The sequence below is a fragment of the Lepus europaeus genome, chromosome 1, assembly GCF_033115175.1.
Source record: "Lepus europaeus isolate LE1 chromosome 1, mLepTim1.pri, whole genome shotgun sequence".
NCBI classification, from domain to species: Eukaryota; Metazoa; Chordata; class Mammalia; order Lagomorpha; family Leporidae; genus Lepus; species Lepus europaeus.
Genome location: NC_084827.1, coordinates 111,882,871 through 111,904,241, shown reverse-complemented (window position 1 = coordinate 111,904,241; position 21,371 = coordinate 111,882,871). Strand labels below are relative to the sequence as shown.

The window sequence follows — 21,371 nt, the reverse complement described above, 5'->3', positions numbered from 1 at the left end:
AGAGGGTAAAAGAAAGAAGACATGTAATAGTACCCATTTTTCATTTGAATACTGAATCATTTTAAATGATTAATTATAATGCCATGTTTCAGTTTCATACCTGGAAATATACCATGAGTTGCCCTTTCATTTGAAAACATGTTGTTTGTATATAAAAATCTATAAAACTGGAGAGTTTTCTTTTAAAAAATCAACCTGTTTTGACATAAGTACCGTTTCCTTATTCCATCTTTTAAATGTGTTTAAGCAGATGCTAAATTTGTCACAAGGCAATAACTTGCACGGTGTTCCCTTCATGTCTGCCATTGTCATTGTTCCTTAGTCTGCTGTCTTAAACAGTTCCTATCGTGATCTTAGTAGGGTATCTCACATATTCAAAAACAGTTCCTTATATATTTCCATACTATTAAACTTACATGAATTTTGCCTTTGATGGTGTGCTAAGTCAAAGAAGAGTTAGTAATGGTAATTGTGTATATGGTGCTTACTGCATACTAGGGCCTGTTCTTAGCACTTCACATATTATTAATTCCTTTAATCCTCAAAACTACCAGTCAGCAACGATTAATATTCCCATCTACAGATGTAGAATTGAAGTTCAGAGATATCATCTAATTGCTCAGGGTTATACACAGCAAGTAAACATGACAGATGAAATTCTTCTGTAGATGTCAGTGATTCTGAAAACTTCCCATTCAGCCACTGGGTTATCTTTATGAATAGGATTGCAGAAGTAGGTGTGCTATAGTCTCATGGTTAAAAAGTTTGAAGAGTTAGAATCAGACTGACTCACTGCAAATCGCAGCTTCCCCACTTGTCAGCTTTATGAACTTTCACAAGTCACTTTATCCATTTGTGTCCCAATGTTTCTTTAATCATCTGTTGAGGAAAACAACAGTATCTGCCTCACCAGGTATCTGTGAGGACTAAATGAAATAGACGTAGAAAGCTCAGCATCATGCTTTTACCTGATGGGTGCTCAACTCTTATGGGTTCATACACAAGATACAATACTACCAGTGGCTCACTGTTAGATTCTAATGCAATGTGGGATGTTCATTAACTACTGCCTATCCATGGTAATGATTACAAAGCTAATTTAACCTTTTATTCACAATACAAAGACAGCCTTTACCATTATGATATAATTGTCTAACTATAGAAAAGAGAGAAGGATGTGATATATGCTTTCTTTTTTTTAAGATTTATTTTTATTTTTTTGAAAGTCAGAGTTACACAGAGAGAAGAGACAGAGAGAGAGAGAGAGAGAGAGGTCTTTGATCTGCCGGTTCACTCCCCACTTGGCTGCAATGACCGGAGCTTAGCTGATCCAAAGCCAGAAGCCAGGAGCCTCCTTTGGTTCCCCCATGTGGGTGCAGGGTCCTAAGGACATGGGCCACCCTCCACTGCTTTCCCAGGCCATAGCAGAGAGCTGGATTGGAAATGGAGCAGCCGGGACTCAAATGGGCACCCACATGGGATGCCGGCACTGCAGGCAGTGGCTTCATCCACTTTGCCACAGCACCAGCCCCAGTATATGCTTTCAACCCCTAAGATGGATTTTTAAGATCCTGGTCAATTTTTGCTTTGGTTGAAAATTTTTCTTTAAAGTTGAACTTAAAAGGAACATTTACACACCCCATAGAACCTGGGAATAAAAGCATAAATCCATTTTTATTTTATTTTTTTAGAAAACTTTTATTTAATAAATATAAATTTCAAAAGTACAACTTTAGGATTATAGCAGTTTTTCCCCCCATAACCACCCCCTACCTGCAAACCATCCCATCTCCTACTCCCTCTTATCTCATTCTTCATTAAGATTCATTTTTAATTATCTTTATATACAGAAGATCAACTTAGTATATACTAAGTAAAGATTTCAACAGATTACACCCACACAGACACACAAAGTATAAAGTACTGTTTGAATACTAGTTTTACCATTAATTCGCATAGTACAACACATTAAGGACAGAGATCCTACAAGAGAAGTAAGTGCACAGTGACTCCTGTTGTCAATTTAACAATTGACACTCTTATTTATGACATCAGTAATCACCCGAGGCTCTTGTCATGAGCTGCCAAGGCTATGGAAGCCTCTTGAGTTCACCAGCTCCGACCTTATTTAGACAAGGCCATAATCAAAGTGGAAGTTCTCTCCTCCCTTCAGAGAAAGGTAACTCCTCCTTTGATGGCCCCGTTCTTTCCACTGGGATCTCACTCACAGAGATCTTTCATTTAGGTCAACAAATCCATTTTTAACTCACATGCAAATATTAATTAGACAGTCATCTACTTTGGGAAGAGTTCTTTTTTCTTTTCTATGATAACTGTACCTATGAAAAATTACACTTGAGGAGGAAGCTAGAAGGGACGTGGTATTAGGCACCTGTCTGGAGCCATCAAATTCTCCCTTCATGGCTGGTGTGACCTTCTTCCTAGCAATTTGACACCCTTGTTGGAGAAGGAGGCGGCCAAATGAGCGGTGGTCAGAAACAACGAGTAGCCATCGCTAGAGCCCTCATCCGAAACCCCAAGATCCTTCTTTTGGACATGGCTACCTCAGCTCTGGACAATGAAAGTGAAGCCATGGTGCAAGAAGCGTTGAGTAAGGTTTGTGAAAAGTCTAAGTTCATTTTATAGGCGTGTGTGGAAATGCTTATGCTGTTTCAGGAAAGGCAGCTTTGGAGGAAGAGGAGTATGTGATACTGCAAGGCTCAGGGTATCTAGAGTTTCATTTAGAAAATATTGGTTGACTTCAATCCTCCTCACAACTGAAGACAATGTGATTTGCTTCTAAAAGGTGAGCATGTAAAATGCAAAATCTAGTGAAGACTATAATATGTAATTTTTAAAAATCTCCCCACTTTTTTTTTTTCAGCTGTTGCTTAGTAGTAGTGACCAAACCAGTGTGTGATGAGGTGTATGGCTGCCAGAAAGCTTTCTGGCCTTTACTAATATCTGCATCGACTGTTTAAGGCTATTCCTAGGGACTAAAACTCTGAGTTACTTGTAGGGTCTGAGATGATACAAAGATTGTTGTCAGCTCTGTCCTATGATCTCGTTTAACCATGCAGTATACATTCTTACAGACTCAGCATGGACATACAGTTGTTTCTGTTGCACATCGTCTATCCACAATCAAAACAGCAGATGTCATCATTGGTTTTGAACATGGTGCAGCGGTAGAAAGAGGCACGCATGAAGAACTGTTGGAAAGGAAAGGTGTTTACTTCACTCTGGTGACTTTGCAAAGTCAACGAAATCACGATCAAGCCCTTAATGAAGAGAATGTAAAGGGCAAGTGCCTTTTCCATTATACTTACACTTTTTATTGACTAGTTAACATACTTAGTGCTTTGTGGCTTTGCATGTATTTCAATACACACTGTCTGATTAGTTCTTCTAACAGTCCTGGAGGTGTGATAGATGATAAATGGAAGAACTGAAGCTCAGGAGGCCAATTTGTTTGATCAAGTCATAGAGCTAACACCAAGGTCTTTTTTTTTTTTTTTTTTTTTTGGACAGGCAGAGTGGACAGTGAGAGAGAGAGAGAAAGGTCTTCCTTTTCCATTGGTTCACCCCCCCACTGGCCACTGTGGCCGGCGCGCTGCAGCCAGCGCACCATGCTGATGCTTCTCCTGGTCTCCCATGTGGGTGCAGGGACCAAGGTCTTCTGATGTTCAATTCCACTCCCTCTTCATTGCCCTTTCCTTCTCAGAGCATATCCTGCACACTGTAGAGCTCCATTCGTTTTTTTTTTTTTAAGATTTATTTATTTATTTGAAAGTCAAAGTTACACACAGAGAGAGAGGGTGAGAGGTCTTCCATCCACTGGTTCACTCCCCAGTTGGCCGCAACGGCCGGAGCTACAGCCATCTGAAGCCAGGAGCTTCTTCTGGGTCTCCCACACAGGTGCAGAGGCCCAAGGACTTGGGCCATCCTCTGCTGCTTTCCCAGGCCATAGCAGAGAGCTGGATTGGAAGTGGAGCAGCCGAGTCTTGACCTGGCGCCCATGTGGGATGCTGGCACTTCAGGCCAGGGCATTAACCTGCTGCGCCACAGTGCCGGCCCCTGAGCTTCATTCTTATTGGTCATGAGAATCAATCAATGACTGAAAAGCATTATACTTATTTTCAAATGTAGTTGGATGCTTCAGACACTGGTTTGCCTTCTCTTTATCAGTATGAATTTTCAGACTTGGTGTTTACTCTAGTCTCAGTGAACCAACTACTCTCAACCTTCTCCACCATTTTACATTTGGACTTGTAAACTACTTTTGATAGAACTCCTATGTACTTTAAAAAAATTATTTATTTGAAAGTCAGAATTACAGAAAAATAGAAACAAGTCTTCTATCCACTGATTGACACCCCAGATGGCTGCAATGACCAGGATGGGTCAGACTGAAGCCAGGAGCCAGGAGCATCCTCTGGGCCTTGCATGTGGGTGGCAGGGGCCCAAGCTTTTGGGCCAACTTCCACTGATTTGCCCAGGCCATTAGAAAGGAGCCGGATCATAAATGGAGCATATCAGACACACACTGGTACCCATATGAGATTCTGACTATGCCACAGTGCAGGCCCCTGCTGTGTACTTTTAACATACATGAGTTATTCCAAATAATAAAGTTTGGTGGCTCTATAATTTTTGCCACTTCTAGTGAGTTTCCCTTATTTTTTCATGATTCATGCTAAGATACATATTTCTATAGAGATAATGGGCTGTTATGCAGTTCAAATGACTCAATATTGCTAAGTATTTTGAAGATTTTTATTAGAACGTGCTGTACAAGTTCTAAATCTTATGTATTGCAATAAAATTAATGGGAGGTTTTTGGCATCAGGTATGGAAATCATATTTCAGGCAAATACAGTAAATAATTGTGTTTGGCTGTATTTCTACTTATTGCATACATTTAAAAATCAATCCTGTTGTGTTCAATAGAAAAAGGTGCAACTGAAGATTACACACCTGAGAAGACCTTTAGCAGAGGGAATTATCAGGACAGTTTAAGGTAAGCGCAAGCCATGGGTAAGATTTTAAAATTTTCACATGTTCTCAGGAGCCCTCTGCAGCTGTGATTCTTCGGCACTATCTGTGTACAACAAGGACAGCCCTAAGCACACTCTCACAGCTTGTGTAATACGGATCCTTAGTTGGTATATAGACACTCAGGTCTCTGGTTCAGTTTTGCTTTGCTTAACTTTAGCTTTTTATGATTCATCATGGAAAGAATGTATGGTCAAACTGTTGTTTATTGAGTTCTGAAAGAGGGTTTTAAAAAAAATTCTGTGTTGAGTCTCCTCACGCCCAAGCTAACTGTAGTATAAAACATTGTCACTTACAGAGATCAAACTCATACCTTTAGCCGTATTCTTTAACCTGTTGAGCTGTAGTTGAATTACAAATAGCTCTGCTTCCAGAGTACCCAAAATGAAGTTAAATCATTTCTCCACTAGATAAAAATGTAAATGTACTTTTTAGCTCTTAGAGAAAACTTCCCTAAATGAGCTATTCATTTTCCTCTGGATCAATATACAGTTGTTCACTTTCAAAACATATTTTTGGAGTATGCTATTAGAAACACTGTAAAATGTAGTTTTTCATCATAGTTTGAGTTTCAATTTATAAATTATTTTAATGATAAAAGACTATATGTTAAGAAGAATTCTGCCTAAGCGTGTTTGTACATATTTATGAAAATGTTAGTCAAAGTTTTTTTCTTGAGTTAGGAGATGCTAAGGGTAATGGGATGACAACAGACCTCTCTACCATTCGTAGAGCTTTTAATGTAAGACTTTGTTCTGAGGAACAGCTCCATTATATCACTTACTCTGTCAAGTTGCCTAATTGTTTACTAAAAATAGCTAAAGAAACTTAAAATTAACAGTCGGGTAACACATCCAAGTGCTTGAAAAACATATTTACTTACTATTTTTAATATTCAAAGAACAGTTCACTAAAAAGTATTGTACTTATTTTCAAGCATAAATGATGCTTTAGGCTCCAATGTGTCTACTCTTTATCAGTCTAAATTTTCAGGTTTGGGTTATTTTCTTTTTTTCCACTTGAGAAAAAGTCTATTTAAAAAATTTAAGAAAAAGCCGGCGCCGCGGCTCACTAGGCTAATCCTCCGCCTGCGGCTCCGGCACACCAGGTTCTAGTCCCAGTGGGGGTGCTGGATTCTGTCCCGGTTGCCCCTCTTCCAGGCCAGCTCTCTGCTATGGCCCAAGTGCTTGGGCCCTGCACCCGCATGGGAGACAAGGAGAAGCACCTGGCTCCTGGCTTTGGATCAGCACGACGTGCCAGCCGCAGCGGCCATTGGAGGGTGAACCAACGGCAAAAGGAAGACCTTTTTCTCTGTCTCTCTCTCTCTCACTGTCCACTCTGCCTGTCAAAAAAATTTTAAAAAAAATTTTAAGTAATGTTAGTGTTACTGAATTTTTGAATTTGGGAAATAGCAAAGAAATAGTTTTAAGTTGCTCTATAAAGTAAAAGGTATAAAAATCACCCCAACTCTTAAGCAATTTTTATAAACATCTGACTGTATGCTTAATCAGGAATAAAAAATTGAAATAAAAAGAATCATGATAATCACAAACTGAAGTTACCAACTAATTTTTTTTAAAGATTTATTTATTTATTTGGGAGGCAGAGTTACAGACAGAGAGAGAGAGAGACAGAGAGAAAAGTTTTCCATCTGCTTGCTTCACTTGCCAAATGGCTGCAACAGCCGGAGATGGGCCAATCTGAAGCCAGGAGCCAGGAGCTTCTTCAAGGTCTGTCACAAGGGTGCAGGGGCCCAAGCACTTGGGCTACCTTCTGTTGCTTTCCCAGGCCACTACCAGGGAGCTGGATCAGAAATGGAGCAGCCAATACCAATGCACATGTGGGATGCTAGCGCCACAGGCGGAGGCTTAACCTACTATGCCACCACACCAGCCCCACCAACTAACTTCTTAAACACAGAGAATACTAAGGATTTGTTTTGGTCACTAAGTCAAAGGTGACAGTGTGTCTTGTGGTCACATCAACAAGAAAATAAATGTCTTGTTAACTTTTAAGATGAATGAAATTCTACCCAGAGTTGTTCAATTACAGCTTATTATTAGGACAAGATAATAATTTTTAATGTAAATATTTCTTATTTGGCTATAATTTCTCACAAATTCTTCAGTTCATTGGCCAAGACAAGAAATTCAGAAACACAGAAAGCAGCATTAGCCTCCTGCAGGAAAAGATGTGTAAGTTTGAGGAAGGTCTGTTAAAAATATCTCCTTGTGTATGCTGACAGACTTTTTTTTTTTTTTTTTTGCTAAAAGATGACTAAAGGGGATGTTAATGTGTACCTTATTACTTTGATTTCATCTTCTAACTAAATCCCTCTTCAGCAGTATATTCTAGATTCAAGAACAATTTAATATATAACAGCAATAAATTTCCTAAATGCCAATGCAGATAGAAGTTGTTTCCCAAATGAGTTGTCTTTTTTTTTTTTTTTTTTTTTTTTATTTATTTAGTTTGACAGGCAGAGTGGACAGTAGAGAGAGAGAGACAGAGAGAAAGGTCTTCCTTTTTGCCGTTGGTTCACCCTCCAATGGCCGCCGCGGTAGCGCGCTGCGGCCGGCGCACCACGCTGATCCGATGGCAGGAGCCAGGTGCTTCTCCTGGTCTCCCATGGGGTGCAGAGCCCAAGCACTTGGGCCATCCTCCACTGCACTCCCTGGCCACAGCAGAGAGCTGGCCTGGAAGAGGGGCAACTGGGACAGGATTGGTGCCCCGAACGGGACTAGAACCTGGTGTGCCGGCGCCGCAAGGCGGAGGATTAGCCTATTGAGCCACGGCACCGGCCAAATGAATTGTCTTTATTTGCAGTGAGAAGTTTGTACAGCTCTGAGAAAGGGAGGGGCAGACATTGTAGGCTTCTGAAAAGGAGTGTGACAGAATTCTTATGCTGGCATTTGGAGGAGTTAAGGGGGAACCAGCTGGCAGGTAGAGCACCAGCCTAGCACCTTCACCACCCATGGCCTTGTGGCAGCCTATTCTAAACAGGTGGAAAGTGGCCACAGAGACTTAGGAAATATAGTAATTACCCGAGGGGACAAGGATATAGATCTTTCCCTGTTTAGAACTCGGATATAGTCCATGTATCTTGACATCCTCCTCTTCTCCACGTATTTCTCCTTGATGTCATTGCTTTGGGCCTGCTTTTTAGGTCCATGACCATAAGCCTCACCCCTATCATGTGCTCTGCTCTCTCCAGGTGACACAAGGCTATTATTTGCACTTTCTAGAAAAGATATCCTGTCCTTATTTACCTAACCCAAAGAGATGAACATTGCTGTAGAGTTTCAGGCCAGGTAGGAATGAATGGGTAGTGTCCCAGAAATCAGTCTAATGGCAGAGAGGGGAAGTGAGCAGTGGCCTCATATATGTACATGATGAGACTTGGCAGGGTGGTGGAGAACTAGAGGTACGTACATGGAGTTGAACCTGGCTGACTTAGGAGATGGCAATGCCATTAACAGTGGGATGCAGAAGCAAAATATCACAATGATGCATGCTGCTTTCTCCAGAAAACTAGGTGAGCATATAGTAAGCAGAAATCACCTTGATAGTTGTTTTATTCTAGTTTCACCTGGATACACACACACACACAGAGAGAGAGAGAGAGAGAGAGAGATCTGAATGGTTCTAATTACATTAAAACAGCAGGTATACTATTCACTTCAGGTTAAGCTTTCTAAAGCACAGCTTTGGTAATGCTACTTCCCTTCTCCCAGATATTCCGCACTGGCTGCATCATTTAAGACTATTGGCAAATGACTGAAAACCTAATTTAATTTGGTTTAACCTTTAAAGGGAAAGAATCCACATGCATCAGTAAATAGTTCAAAGATGCTTTGGTTTTTTGCAAGGCTGGGGCTTCAGTGATATGTCCACAACAAATACAATTTCTCCCTCTCTTCTCAGCTCCAGTTTTCCACTGTTGGCTTCATTTTTCAGGAAGTTTCTTTCCTGCAGGGTTCAACATAATTGCTAAGAGTTCCCAGTGCTATATGCTTTCAGGTTAACATACAAGAGAATAGTAGTCTCCTACCCAGAAATCTACGCGCGGTAGGGGCGGGGGGTGTTTGCCTGTACTTCTATGCTTCTCATGTACTGAGTATATTTAACAAATACCCTGTTTTCTCCTGTGTCTATGCATCTGTTTATCTTGTTCTCTCAATCAGAATTACTCTTTCCTCTAGTTGACCAATGTCAAATCCAACCTTAGCCATATTCTCTATGAAGCCTTTATGGGTAAAACTTGCCAAACACTTCATTTTCAATTGAATTCCCAAAATTATTATTCAACCTGCCTTATAGCTCTTCCAAACATCAGGGTTAAGTACATGCCTTGCTCTTCTATAAGATTAAACTCCTTGAGTGAGGAGTCTGATTGACTAGTCTTTGTGTCTCCCAAAAGACCTAACGTTGGTTTGTATATTGCAGGTGCCCTAAGAGTTTTTGTTGAATGAGTAAATGAATGAAAACTAAGCTAAGTTATAGTTCAATAGCAATTTTGTTAATGCAACCCTAGGAGCAGTAAGTAGCCTGGAGGAAAATTTACCAGGGGGCCTATTTCCTACTTAAAAACTCATCTGTACCCAGGTAGCATCATATTTTAAGTGAACATCAGGGATAGCTAAGTGGGAGTGAAGTGTGGGAGGAGAGAAAAATCAAAACCAGAGCCTAAGTTAGAAGAAAGATAAAGATGATGGAGCATGGCCAAAGCAGCAATTAGCAGTCGTGTGAGTTTGGATACATTTGAGTCTTGAGCCTTTGTGGGTGAACTGGAAGGACAATTTTATCCATTCTCCTTCTCTCTCTCTCTGGCTGCATCTTAGTCTGGGATCAGCAGCTACAGAGCTTGAGGCCCAAAGTCATCAAGTTGATTAGCTCTGCTCTAAGAATAGCTTTGTCAAATCTAACCTGGAAGCTTCCCTATCTGGTTGCCAAGTGACCTACTAAGCATTTTTGTTATTTGAAGTATGTGATGTAAACTTGCACACCAGTCGAGTCCTGTTTCAGGCTGCCCACGAATGACAGACTCCCTCATCTTTCTGTTCACTTACAGAGCGTCTCTCCGGCAGCGCTCCAAGTCTCAGCTTTCTTACCTGGCACATGAACCTCCAATGGCTGTTGTAGATCATAAGTCTACACATGAAGAAGACAGAAAGGTCAGGCACCAACCACTCCTAGGGGGATGGGAGAAACCTTTCCTGGGGACTGTTATGTGCACTTTAAACCTGACAGTATGAATGTTCTAGGCAAATATTTATTAATGTTTCACTGACTCTGGTGAAATGGGAGGACATTAGGACCTGGTGAAAACTCTAAGATTTATACAATATTTTCTTTGAAACAAATACAAATTCACTTTTTAATTACTTTATGAATATGTGGTAACTAAAACTGTACTATTAAGGATTAATTAATAATTCCTAGAGGAGCCATTTTAACAAACAGGGAATGCACTTATGATATGTACTTAACTGATTTTTTTTTTGTTATATAAAGGTAGTATGAGTTTTCGCAAATAATCCACAAATATTTTTTTTAATTTTAGAATTTCCTTTTAACTTATATTAACATTGGCAAAAGCATTTGATGAGCAAAGGTATTTGATAATGCTAGACCCTACACAATCACAATTGTTGAATTAATGAAGGTCAGTTAGGTTTTATGAACATTTATCTTCTTCACAATTTTATAATACTGGCTAGTTTAAAAAGGCTTAATTTTAACGTAGTTCAAAATAGCATAAAATGAAGGAGGAGGAAGAGGAGTCAGCACATGGAAAAATATGAAACTCATCATAAGGACACAGATCTGCTGGTGTGGACATTGTCTAGCTTTCACGTGCATGACCACCTGTCAGTCCTCTTCCAACACCTTCTCGAGCTCCGCACTTCTTTCCTCAGCCCTGAGACTCTCACTTTCAATCCCCCACGTATCCTTCCTCAGAATATTTTCATGACAATATTCTTCGTGAACCTCCCTTGGAGTCATGTTGTTTTATCCTTGCAGTAAATTATAAGCTTTTTAAGTTTAGTGACATCTTATTTGTGTTTGAATCCATTTGGACACCTAGTCCAGTGGCTTAAACCAAGTAGGATATCAGTAAAGAATTAAACTAGGATGAAAAATTGAATTTCTACAGTAAAATAAACCCCAGACTGTAACATTTACCAAAGCAAATAAGTGAGAGAATATTTTATAAGCACATCCATTATGCATGATGTAATTTCAAATTATCTTCAGTGAAATTCAAGATGTGAGTCCACTAGGAAGTATTTGTGAGCAATAATTCATGACGGACAGTTTGGAATAAAGTATGGTATTCTTTATAATCTTATGACTATGACAGATTATTAAGGCTCCCCTTTGGTCTTAATATATTAATATGAAATGAAAACAGAGATCTCAATATCAAGGAATTGGTTTGAACAAATTGTGTAGAACATGTTTTCCTGAGAGCGGCAGAATGAATCACAGTTGGAGAAAACACTTGTAGCAAGTATGGTTTCTTACTGCATTTTCCCATTGAAGATTCAGCTTCTCTTCTGGTTCTGGAAGCAGCTATTTCATTGTGGCCATGGTGCTCCACTAACAACTAAAAGGTGCAGTATGTAAGAAAAGGAGTTTAGTAGAGTTTCAAGGGAGAAAGAAATAACAGTACTTGAAGTTTAAAAAGAGCAGTACCAATCCTTCAAGTTTTGCAATATTTCCTAGTTTCTGAGAAAATGATGATGAAAACAAGAGGAGGGGAAGAAAAAAAAAAAAGAGGGTGGGGAGGCGAATCTGACTATTGTTGCTTAAACTGATATATGCTTAGCACAGAGAATCACCACATTGCCCTCCAGAGGTGGCGATCAGATTTGCAAAGAGTTCTCTGAAGGAAGTCATAACATAAATGGAAATCTAAGTAAAAAACAGGAATTACTTTTAAAGAGATTAAAATGTTCCACATTATATGTTACTCAACAGCATTATAATGAAACATAAAATAAGCCAGTATAGTTTTTAAAAGATGCTACTTTATATTCTCTCTAGTTAAAGAAAATATAAAGTAAGAAAAGAAAATTCAGTGACAAGGGAAACAATGTGATTTTGCTAACTCTCCAGGAAGAAAAGATCTTATTTGGGCAAAAATTTTACGAATTCTTTAGATTTAAAGAAATAGTTATATTGTTAAAGGAAACACCACAGTTAGGCTTAATAAAATTTGACTCATAAAATTTCTAATCCCAAGTAACATTGTATAAATAGATGTTGCTCAGTTGGTATTTTAATACCTAACTAAATTCTACAAGCTCAAGGATTGACAAAATCCTTTCTTCCTTCTTTCCTTCCACTCTCTCTCTCTCTGTCTCTATGTCTCTCTCTGTCTCTTCCTCCTTCACTCCCTCCCTCCCTCTTTTCTCCCCCCCCCCCTTCTCTTTTTTCATTTGATGGAGAAGGCCAACCTTACCTTCTGTAGTTTACCACTAAAGGTCTACTTACACAGAGGAGTTATCTCCACCTAGTGGTCACTTTAGAGAACTGACTCCAGAAACAAAAGAGATGGTTTCCTGAGTTTGTGCTTCCCAAGCCAAGTGAGGTCACTCATTCTGAGCACAGAGCTAAGAGGACAGCCCATTTCTCCTTGCTGTGCAGGCTGTTCCCTTGGTTTCCATAAGAAGGTCAGACGTAGTGCTTATAAGATGAGGTTAGAATTAGAGGAAACCCACAGCCTAGGGGTTCCAGTCTCCAATATTTAGGCATCTCTTTTAGTGAAACTGAAAACCAAGGCAGAAAATATATGTGATCAGGTTGAGGGTCAAATGTCAGATATCATTGCCTTATCCAGTGGATTTGTAAAAGAGGTTTAATCCATTGGTCAAGAGAGAAGACACAGACAGGACCCATAAAAATGATTATCAGTATTTGTTCATGTGAAAAAATCTCTGCCCCTTCATCATAGTTTTCATCTTTTGCCATCAAATGTTAACCTTATTATCAAGGCAGGAAACCTCAATGAATTGGAATGAAGAACCCAGTGTAAAAGTGTTTAGAAAACAGGGCATAAGCTTTAAGGAACAAGTTATATTTCCCCCTGGCCTATACAAGGAGATGGAAGGAAACTGAGAAAAGCCCCATGGCTAGCAATGAATCATCTACATAGCAGGATGAGCAATTCATATATTTTTGTGTATGTTTTGTTGCACATGTGCACAATGGGCTCCCTTCATTCTTCTATCCAGTAAACATGACTACACACCATTATTGTGCTCAGTTTTGTTTTGGGAATGCAAAGACACACAAGAGCTCTGTCCCAGTTCCCACCATGCAGTTGCTGACAGGTACTTCTTTATAATTTTAAAAAATAATCCCTGTACTACAATAGAGTTAAAGACTCTGTAATAAGTAAACACATACATACTTTATAATTTTACCTCTCTGAGTTATTAATTTTCTGTTACTTTATTCATCTACCATTTCTATCTAGTTTTGTAAAATCAGAGAAAAAAATCTTTATTTATAAAATGATTTTAATTATATAGCTTTTTTATTCTTTTACTATTATTGTGTCACATAAAATTCTATCACTAAATCAAAAATCCATTACTCAGTGGCAGATTTTCTAATTTTTGCATCATTCAGGCTTAATAACTGTACTTGAGGGTAGTGGCAAGGTAGAGGACAATTTCCTTTAAAGTCACGATCAATGTAAGCCAACAAAAGAAAACTATTCAGATCAATTACTTTCTGTTTTTTATGTTTATCTGGGATTGAAAACTGGACAAAAATTACTTCATACTGTATTTGAATATCTTAGGTATTGTTTCGGGTTAGGGAAACCTTCAAGTGTCAGCAGATCACAGAAATTTCCATCACATGAGGTTGTAGACAGACCCTCCTGTGAGGCAGTAGCTCCTGGAAATGCTGAAGTTGAATGTCACCAGGGAGCAGGAAGAATTCTGTGGATGCTAGCTCGTCTTCACAAGCTGGTGCCACACAGCATCAATATCCAAAACATATAGTACAGAATCCTAGACCTCTAGTGGTGGGAGAAGTCTTAGAGATCACATACTGCTGAGGTGTTCATGTACTGATCTTGGACCACCAGAATAGCATAAGGAATAAGTAGCCCACTGAATTGAATTCTAGTGATGAGACCCAAGGATCCGTATTGGTAATCATTGACCCAAATGAGTGTGTCAGCATCCAGATGTGGGTCCCAGCCACTGTCTAGAACTGCAACAGGGCTGATATTCTGCTGTAGTACAGTATCTCCAATTAGCTTGAAACAATGTCCTGGATGTTCGCAGGATAAAGGAGAACCCTGTGACCAGGACAAATGACTTTACTACTCATAATGATAGCAGTAGCCAGAGTCCAGCATTTGCACTGGTTCCCTAATTCAACTGCCAGTTCCCACAGAGTAAGGCAATGAAGACCAGAGGATGCCTTCAAATGAAATGGATTGGTTATAGGAGAGGAATCCTAACCTTGAAGGGCCTTTTTATAAAGGATACGTGAGACAGGAAGCACGTCTGCCCTTTCCTTGAGGTGAAGACATGGAGTCTTTATTCCAAGACTGTTTGCTCTACAAGCATTCTTGGAAAAATAAAGTGAAAAAAGGTTCACATGATGTGCAGAAACATGGGTTATCTCCCCAAAACTAGCTGGACCAGCCCTCTCATTCCAAGGAGGCAGTGACTGAGGCCCACAGAGCTCAAGTGCTCAGTGTGATGTAGCCCACCGATAGCCATGAGGGCTCATCTAAGAACTCCTTCTTCCTATGCCAGTTCTGCTCCTGCTTTCCCTTTGCTTACAAAGTCAAAGCCTATATTACCAACCTAATTTGAATAAAATCCTGATGTCCTATTCATTTTAATATAGCTGCAAGCCAAATGGGATCCAAGAAAGCAGCTCAGGTTGGTGATGAAACTATTATTGCCTCCATTTCAAGTTCTCTTGTGGCCTGCCCTCAACATTTGCACTTTGTCATTAATACTCACTCGTTCAATTATTTCATCTCTGACAGCTTACAAACTCTAGGCAACAATGCCAGGGGAACTGTCTATTCAAATCCTTTCCCCATTTCTTAACTGGATTGATTGTTTTATTGTTGAGATTTTTTTTTTTTTTAGTTTTATTCTGGATATTAAGCCTTTGTTGGGTAAGTAGATTGCAAATCTTTTCTTCCATTCTGTCAAATGTCTCTTCACTGCATCAGTTGCTTCCTTACCTGTGTAGAAGTTTCAGAGTTCAATATAGCCCCATTTGTTTCTAGTTTTGCTTTTATTGTGCTTTGGAGGTCTAAAAGATCATTGTCTACAACAATGTATAGTGTTTCTTGTAATATTTTCTTCTAGAAATTTCATAGTTTCAAGCCTTTCATTGAAATCTGATCCAACTTGAGTTGATTTTTATATATAGTGAGAGGTAGGGACCTAAATTCATTCTTATGCAAACACATACACAAATATATATACATATTTCACTTATCCAATTTTGCCAGCACCACTTATTGAAAAGATTTTTCCCAGTGTATGTTTTGGCACCTTTTTAAAAAGGTCAGTTGGCCATACATATGTGGAATAATTTTGGGGTTCTGTATTGTGTTCCATTTATCTATGTGTCAGTTTTTATGCCAGTATTGTGATGTTTTAATTACTAAAGCTTTATAGTAGGTTTTGAAATCAGGTACTGTGAGGATTCAATCTTGATCTTTTTCCCCTCAAGATCATTTTGGCTATTTTGCAAATTTTGGGATCATCCTACCCCTCCCCTCCCCTCCCTTCCCCTTCCCTCCCCTCCCCTCCCCTCCCCTCCCCTCTTCTTCCCTTGCCCTTTCCCTCTTCTCTCTTCTCTTCTCTTCTCTTCTCTTCTCTTCTCTTCTCTTCTCTTCTCTTCTCTTCTCTTCTCTTCTCTTCTCTTCTCTTCTCTTCTCTTCTCTTCTCTTCTCTTCTCTTCTCTTCTCTTCTCTTCCACAGAGTTACACAGAGAGAGGAGAGGCAGAGAGAGAGAGAGAGAGGTCTTCCATCCACTGGTTCAGTCCCCAATTGGCTGCAATGACCGAGCTGTGCCGATCCAAAGGCAGGAACCAGGAGCTTCCTCGGGGTCTCCCATACAGGTGCAGGGGCCCAAGTACCTGAGCCATCTTCCACTGCTCTCCCAGGCCACAGCAGAGAGCTGGATTGGAGGTGGAGCAGCTGGGTATTGAACCAGCACCCATATGGGATGCCGGTGCTTCAGGCCAGGGCGTTAACCCACTGCACCACAGCGCCAGCCCCTATATTTTTCTAATTCTATAAAGAATGTCATTGATAGTTTGATAGAGATTATATTGAATCTAGAGATTGCATTAGGTAATATGGGCATTTTAACAATATTAATTCTTGGACTGGATTAAGATGGCAGAGTAGAGAGGGAGCTTCCTGCTCTAGTCTAGGAGAAAATAGTTTTAAAAAGTGGAAAGAGTGCAGTCTCAGGGAAGAGTTAGGTAGAAAACAGCAGAGGAAACTCTGCAAATTGGAGGGACACAGTAAACCTACCTGGAGGGCAAGGACATGCACAACTCAGGACCCCAGCAGCCAAGAGCCTACACACCAGTGTTGGAGAGGGAGATGAGACCAGACTGTAGTAGTCTAAGCCTATGGTGAATAAGCTGCGGGAAAAGCCTAGAGGGAATCTAGCTTGGAGCCTCTTGGAGGATAGTGTACCTGCCAAACTAGAGGAGAGAAAACAAAGTGGGGGCACATTTTCTCTCTCCCCGATCACCCTGCAACAGCATCCAGTAACAAGCTGATAGAGAGCAGGTGCCACACTAGACATACATAAGAGCTACGCCCACTCATGTCCATGCCCAACAACAGCCAAGCAGAGATTACTGAGTCTGGTAGAGAGAACAGATAGGGAGCTGGATGCTCGTGACTGTGGAGGCTTGTGTGCCAGGATTGTGAAAACACTGAGGCTGCGTGGGAGGACTCGGTGCAGCTGGAACTTTGGGCAGTCACTGTGGGAGGCCCCACAAGATCAGGCTCCCTGGTTATCCGGTGAGGGACATTGCTGGGAAATCTGAGCTTACACTGAGGACTGCACAGATCCTTTGTGTGGCCCTTCTGGCAGAACGGATGCATAATATACACACTGGGATTAGCGCCCAGGCACTGGTCTCCTTTGAGGAGAAGAGTTCAGCTGAGTTTATGCCAACAGATAAGAACAAACCTCCCCTCAGATTAAAAAAAGAAGAAGAAAGAAAAAAAGAGGATATTTATAACACCAAACCTGAACATGTCACCTCATACACACCCTTCACCCTGGAGCACTGAACAGAGCTCCTTGCACAGACCCATCACAGACCTCTAGGTATTCCCTGAAAGCAGACACTCCACTAATCCACTCAGACATAGTCCAAAGATAAAAGCCACCACAGAGAAAAAGACCAATGAGCATCTCCACAGATGCCAAATGACAATGCACCAATTCAAGAAACAAGAATAAGGAAGACAACATGACCCCCCAAAGAGCACAGCACTTCAGTACTAGATTGTGAAGATGATGAGATTGCAGAAATGCCAGAAATGGAATTCAAAAAATTGATAATAGGGTTGCTTAGAAGTAATCAGAAGCAAATGCATGAACTAATGAAATCCAAACATGACATTAAAGAAAATTTCTCCCATGAAATTGAGATCTTAAAGATAAATCAAAATGAAATCTTGGAAACAAAGAATTCAGTAGAACAAATAAAAAATGCAGTGGAAAGCCTTAACAACAGAATCAGTGAAGCACAAGAAAAAATATCCAACTTAAAAGACAAAGCACGGGAAATTTTACAGTCAGACCAAACATGAGAAGAATTAGAAAACTAAAAAACATTGTTGGGAATCTACCCAATACTACCAAATGACCAAATATACAGGTTCTAGGAGTTTCTGAAGGCATGGAAATAAAGGATTGGAAGGCCTTTTTAGTGAAATAATAGCAGAAAATTTTCCCAATTGGAAAAAAGAGAGGGATGTCCAAGTATAGGGAGCACATAGAACTTAGCAGACATGACCAGAAAATATCTTCACCATGACACATTGTAATCAAACTCTCTGCTGTAAAACATAAAGAAAAGATTCTAAAATGTGCAGAAGAGAAACACCAGGTTACTTTCAGAGGCTCTCCAATTAGATGCAAAGTAGAATTCTCATCAGAAACTCTACAGGATAGGAAAGAATGGCAAGATGTATTGCAAGTCTTAAGAGAAAAGAACTTTCAACCCAGAATATTGCACCCTGAAAAGCTCTCATTTATGAACGAAGGTGAAATAAAGACCCTCCATGACAAACAGAAATGGAAGAATTTTTCACCATATATCCATCCCTGCAGATGATGCCTAAGGATGTGCTGCACAAAGAAACACAAAAACATGGTCATCAATATGGAAGAAGATAAAGGAAGGAAACCTCCCCAAAAAGTACAAAATAAATCCAAAGTAAAGAATAGGAATATTTATGTAAAAATGGCAGAGCAAAGTCGTTACTTCAAGTCGTTACATTCAAGTCACCTTGAATATAAATGGCTTCAACTCACCAGTTAAAAGACACAGACTGGCTGAATGGATTAAAAAACAAAACCCACCTATTTGAAGCCTACAAGAAACACATCTCACCAACAAAGATGCACACAGACTGAAAGTGAAAGAATGGCAAAAGATATTTTGTGCTAACAGAAACCAAAAAAAAACCAGTGTGGCCATCCTAATATCAGACAATATAGACTTTATCATAAACCTGTTAAAAGAGACAAAGGATACTGTGTAATGATCAAGGGATCAATGCAACAGAAAGATGTAACTATTATAAATGTATATGCACCTAATTATAGGGCACCTGGCTATTTAGAAGAAATGTTAAGGGATTTAAAGGGAGACATAGACTCAAATACAATACTAATAGTGGATTTCAATATGCCACTTTCAGCAATGGACAGATGAAATGGACAGAAAATCAGCAAGGAAACAACAGAGTTAATCGGCACTATACACCAAACGGACCTAACAGATATCTATAGAACTTTTGATCTTGCAGTTGCAGAATACCCATTCTTCTCAACGTGTGTGGAACCCTCTCTAGGATTCACTACATGCTAGGATATAAAACAAGTCTCAGCAAATTCAAAAAAATCAAAATCATACAATGTATCTTCTAGGACCACAGTGCAATGAAGCTGGAAATCAGCAACTCCAGAATCTCTAGAACATAGGCAAACACGTGGAGACTGAACAACATACTCCTGAATGAACAGTGGGTCATAGAAGAAATAAAAAAAAAAATTCTGGAAAAAAATGAACAGGACAATGCAACATATCAAAACTTAATGGGATACAGTAAAACCAGTGTTAAAAGGAAAGTTTATAGCAATTGGTACCTGCATCAAGAAATTGGAAAAGCACAAAATAAATGAGCTATCAATGCATCTCAGGATCCAGAAAAACAACAGCAAACCAAATATAAACTAGTAGGAGAAAAGAAATAATTAAAATTAGAGAAGAAATCAACAAAATTGAATCCATGATAACAATACAAAAGATCAGCAAAATGGGGAAAGCATTGGAAGATGGTCCAAGTCCTTGGGCCCCTGCAACCATGTGGGAAGACCTGAAAGAAGCTTCTGGCTCTTGGCTTTGGATCGGCACAGCTCTGGCCATTGCAGCCAATTGAGGAATGAACTAGCAGATGGAAGACCTCTCTCTTCCTCTCCTTCTTTCTGTGTAACTCTGAATTTCAAATGAATTATTAATAATAATATCAGCAAAACAAAGAACTGTTTTTTAAAAAAATAAAATTGACACACCATTGACCCAACTAACCAAAAAAAAAAAGAACCCAAATCAATAAAATTAGAGATTAAAAAGTAAATGTAACAGACACCACAGAAATAAAAAGAATCATCTGAAATTACTACAAAGAGTGGTATGCCAATAAGCTGGGAAACCTAGAGGAAATGGATAGATTCCTGAACACATACAACCTACCACAAAGACATAGAAAACCTAAACAGACCCATTACAAAGATGGAAGTTGAATCAGTAATAAAGACCCTCCCAACAAAGAAAAGCCCAGGACCAGATGGCTTCACTGCTGAATTTTACCAGACATTTAAAGAATTAACTCCAATTCTTCTCAAGTTATTCAAAACAATTTAAAGAGAGGGAATCTTCCCAAATTTTTTCTATGAAGCCAGCATCACCTTAATTTCTAAACCCAGAAAAGATGCAACAGAGAAAGAGAACTACAGACCAATTTCCCTGATGAACATAGATGCAAAAATCCTAAACAAAATTCTGGCCAATCAAATCCAACAACAAATCACCTAGACCAAATATGATTTATCCCTGGTATACAGGGATGGTTTAGCATTTGCAAATCAATCAATTAATCAATCAATGTGATACATCACATTAATACACTGAAGAACAAAAACCATATGATTATCTCAATAGATGCAGAGAAAACATTTGATAAAATACAACACCCTTTCATGATGAAAAAATTCTAATCAAATTGGGTATAGAAGGAACATTCCTCAACAAAATCAAGTCAGTTTATGACACACCCATAGCCAGTGTCCTGTTGAATGGGGAAAGGTTGGAAGCATTCCCACTGAGATCCAGAACCAGACAAGGATGCCCACTGTCACCATTACTATTCAACAAAGTCCTGGAAGTTTTAGCCGGAGTCATTAGGCAAGAAAAAGAAATCAAAAGGATTCAAATTGAGAAAGAGGAAATCAAACTATCCCTATTTGCAGATGACATGATTCTATTATAGGAGATCCAAAAGACTCCTCCAAGAGATAGTTGTAACTCATTGAAGATTTTGGTAAATTAGCAGGATATGAAATCAATATACAGACAATGCCATGGCTGAGAAGGAACTTCTAAGATCAACCCCATTTACAATAGCTACACAAAAAATACTTTGATATAAATTTAACCGAGGAAGTCAAAGATCTTTACAATGAGGATTGTAAAACATTAAAGAAAGAAATAGAAGAAGATACCAAAAAATGGAAGAATCTTTCATGTTCATGGATTGGAAGTATCAACAATATCAAAATGTCCATTCTTCCGAAAGCAATTTACAAATTTAATGTGATACCAATCAAAATACCAAAGACATTCTTCTCAGATCTAGAAAAAATGTTGCTGAAATATATATGGAAAAACAGGAGACCTGGAATAGCTAAAGCAATCTTATACAATAAAAACAAAGGTAGAGGCATAACAATACCAGATTTCAAGACATACTACAAGGCAGTTGTTTATATTTCCAAAA

General features: G+C 39.3%; 1 protein-coding gene across 2 annotated transcripts in view; it reads left to right on the top strand.

The window, feature by feature from the left end:
• The window catches only part of ABCB11 (ATP binding cassette subfamily B member 11), a 105,340-nt gene that overhangs the window by 50,135 nt on the left and 33,834 nt on the right, over positions 1-21,371 (top strand). For both annotated transcript variants that reach the window (XM_062187623.1, XM_062187614.1), the window contains exons 15-18: positions 2,446-2,616; positions 3,096-3,303; positions 4,951-5,020; positions 10,127-10,229. In XM_062187623.1, coding sequence (XP_062043607.1) covers positions 2,446-2,616; positions 3,096-3,303; positions 4,951-5,020; positions 10,127-10,229 — 552 coding nt within the window. The remainder of the gene's footprint in view (positions 1-2,445; positions 2,617-3,095; positions 3,304-4,950; positions 5,021-10,126; positions 10,230-21,371) is intronic.